Below are 1158 nucleotides of genomic sequence, written 5' to 3'. Positions count from 1 at the left end.
AAACACAGGATGCTCAAACTTGAAGTAGAGACCCTGTGTGTCTAGGTAGTAAAAGCGATAGGAGGGCGGGGAACCACGCACTCAGGTAAAATGGGCCGATAAAGAAGAGTAACCCGTACCCCAAGGACCAGGACATCACTCCGGGGGTTGCGGGGGATCCCTTTTAACGCAACGCTGCTCCCGCTGCTTCAAGCAGAGGGCAGGTTGGCATAAGGAGTGAGTCTCTCTCTCTAAACGCCCCTCAGATGCGTTCTCCCCACATCCTCCTAGTCCAAGCCCGGACTCGCCCGCCCGGCACCCGCCGCCACTTTACCTAGCGTCAGCAGCACCGCGAGAAGCGCCACCACGACTGATAGCACCGTCGGGTCCCTCTGCTGCAGCTCCTGCCGCAAGGAGTCTAGGTAGGGCTGGAAGGCTCCCCCGACACCGCCACCATTGCCCATCCGCCGGGAGTCCGCGGAAGCCATGCTGAGATGGGTGAAATGCAGCGCTGCAAAAGCAACGTGTCGCTGTGCTCTGCGCAGACGTCAGAAGCGGAGCATCACGGGAGTGGTAGTTCCTAAATTGTATTTCCGCCTCCGAGGGCCGTGATCCCGAAGGTCCTGATGGGAGTTGTAGTTCTCTAGGACACTGCTCCTACCAAACGAGATGGCAGCCACAGGTATTTCAAGAGCGATGCACTTATCCTTTAAGATCTGAGTCAAATGTCGCCACCCTCTTCATGGCTGTTGACAGAATGAATAAAATTAATGGCTCAAGAAATCCCTGAGGATTTCCAGTTGCTCACTTTGTGAGCCTTGTGAGGAATTCAAGCATTACACAAACATTTAATCTGAATATAATGTGGCATGGGATGTGACACAGGATGTACGGTGCGATATGGGAGTACAGAAAGGGACACTTAGTTCATCATGGGTTCAGAGACAAGCTCCTGGAGGAAAGTGGCGGGAACTGAGCTATGAAAGATGAGTTAGCCTCTGCCGGCGTTAAAGGAGAAAAGGTGCTCTGCGCACAAGAAAGTGAGTAGTTCAGTGTCCCTACACTGTAACTCTAGAGCTGCAACTAAGAGGTCTTACATTAATGGAAGCAGCCATGAAAATCAGTGGGAAGGATGGGGGCTTTTGAAAACTGCAGCTGTCATTCCTGCCCAAAGGGGCA

The 1158-nt window shown here is 53.0% G+C and overlaps 1 protein-coding gene across 1 annotated transcript in view; it reads right to left on the bottom strand.

Annotated features, from left to right (window-relative positions):
- SRPRB (SRP receptor subunit beta) overlaps positions 1 to 1158 on the bottom strand; it is a 25783-nt gene that overhangs the window by 22339 nt on the left and 2286 nt on the right. The window contains exon 2 of the mRNA XM_019654579.1: positions 288 to 725. Within this exon, the coding sequence (XP_019510124.1) occupies positions 288 to 467 (180 nt within the window). The 5' untranslated portion in view covers positions 468 to 725. The remainder of the gene's footprint in view (positions 1 to 287; positions 726 to 1158) is intronic.

This window comes from Hipposideros armiger, unplaced genomic scaffold, assembly GCF_001890085.2.
Source record: "Hipposideros armiger isolate ML-2016 unplaced genomic scaffold, ASM189008v1 scaffold_226, whole genome shotgun sequence".
NCBI lineage: Eukaryota > Metazoa > Chordata > Mammalia > Chiroptera > Hipposideridae > Hipposideros > Hipposideros armiger.
Note: the sequence above shows the minus strand (reverse complement) of the source record. Positions and strands in the feature narration are given on the sequence as shown.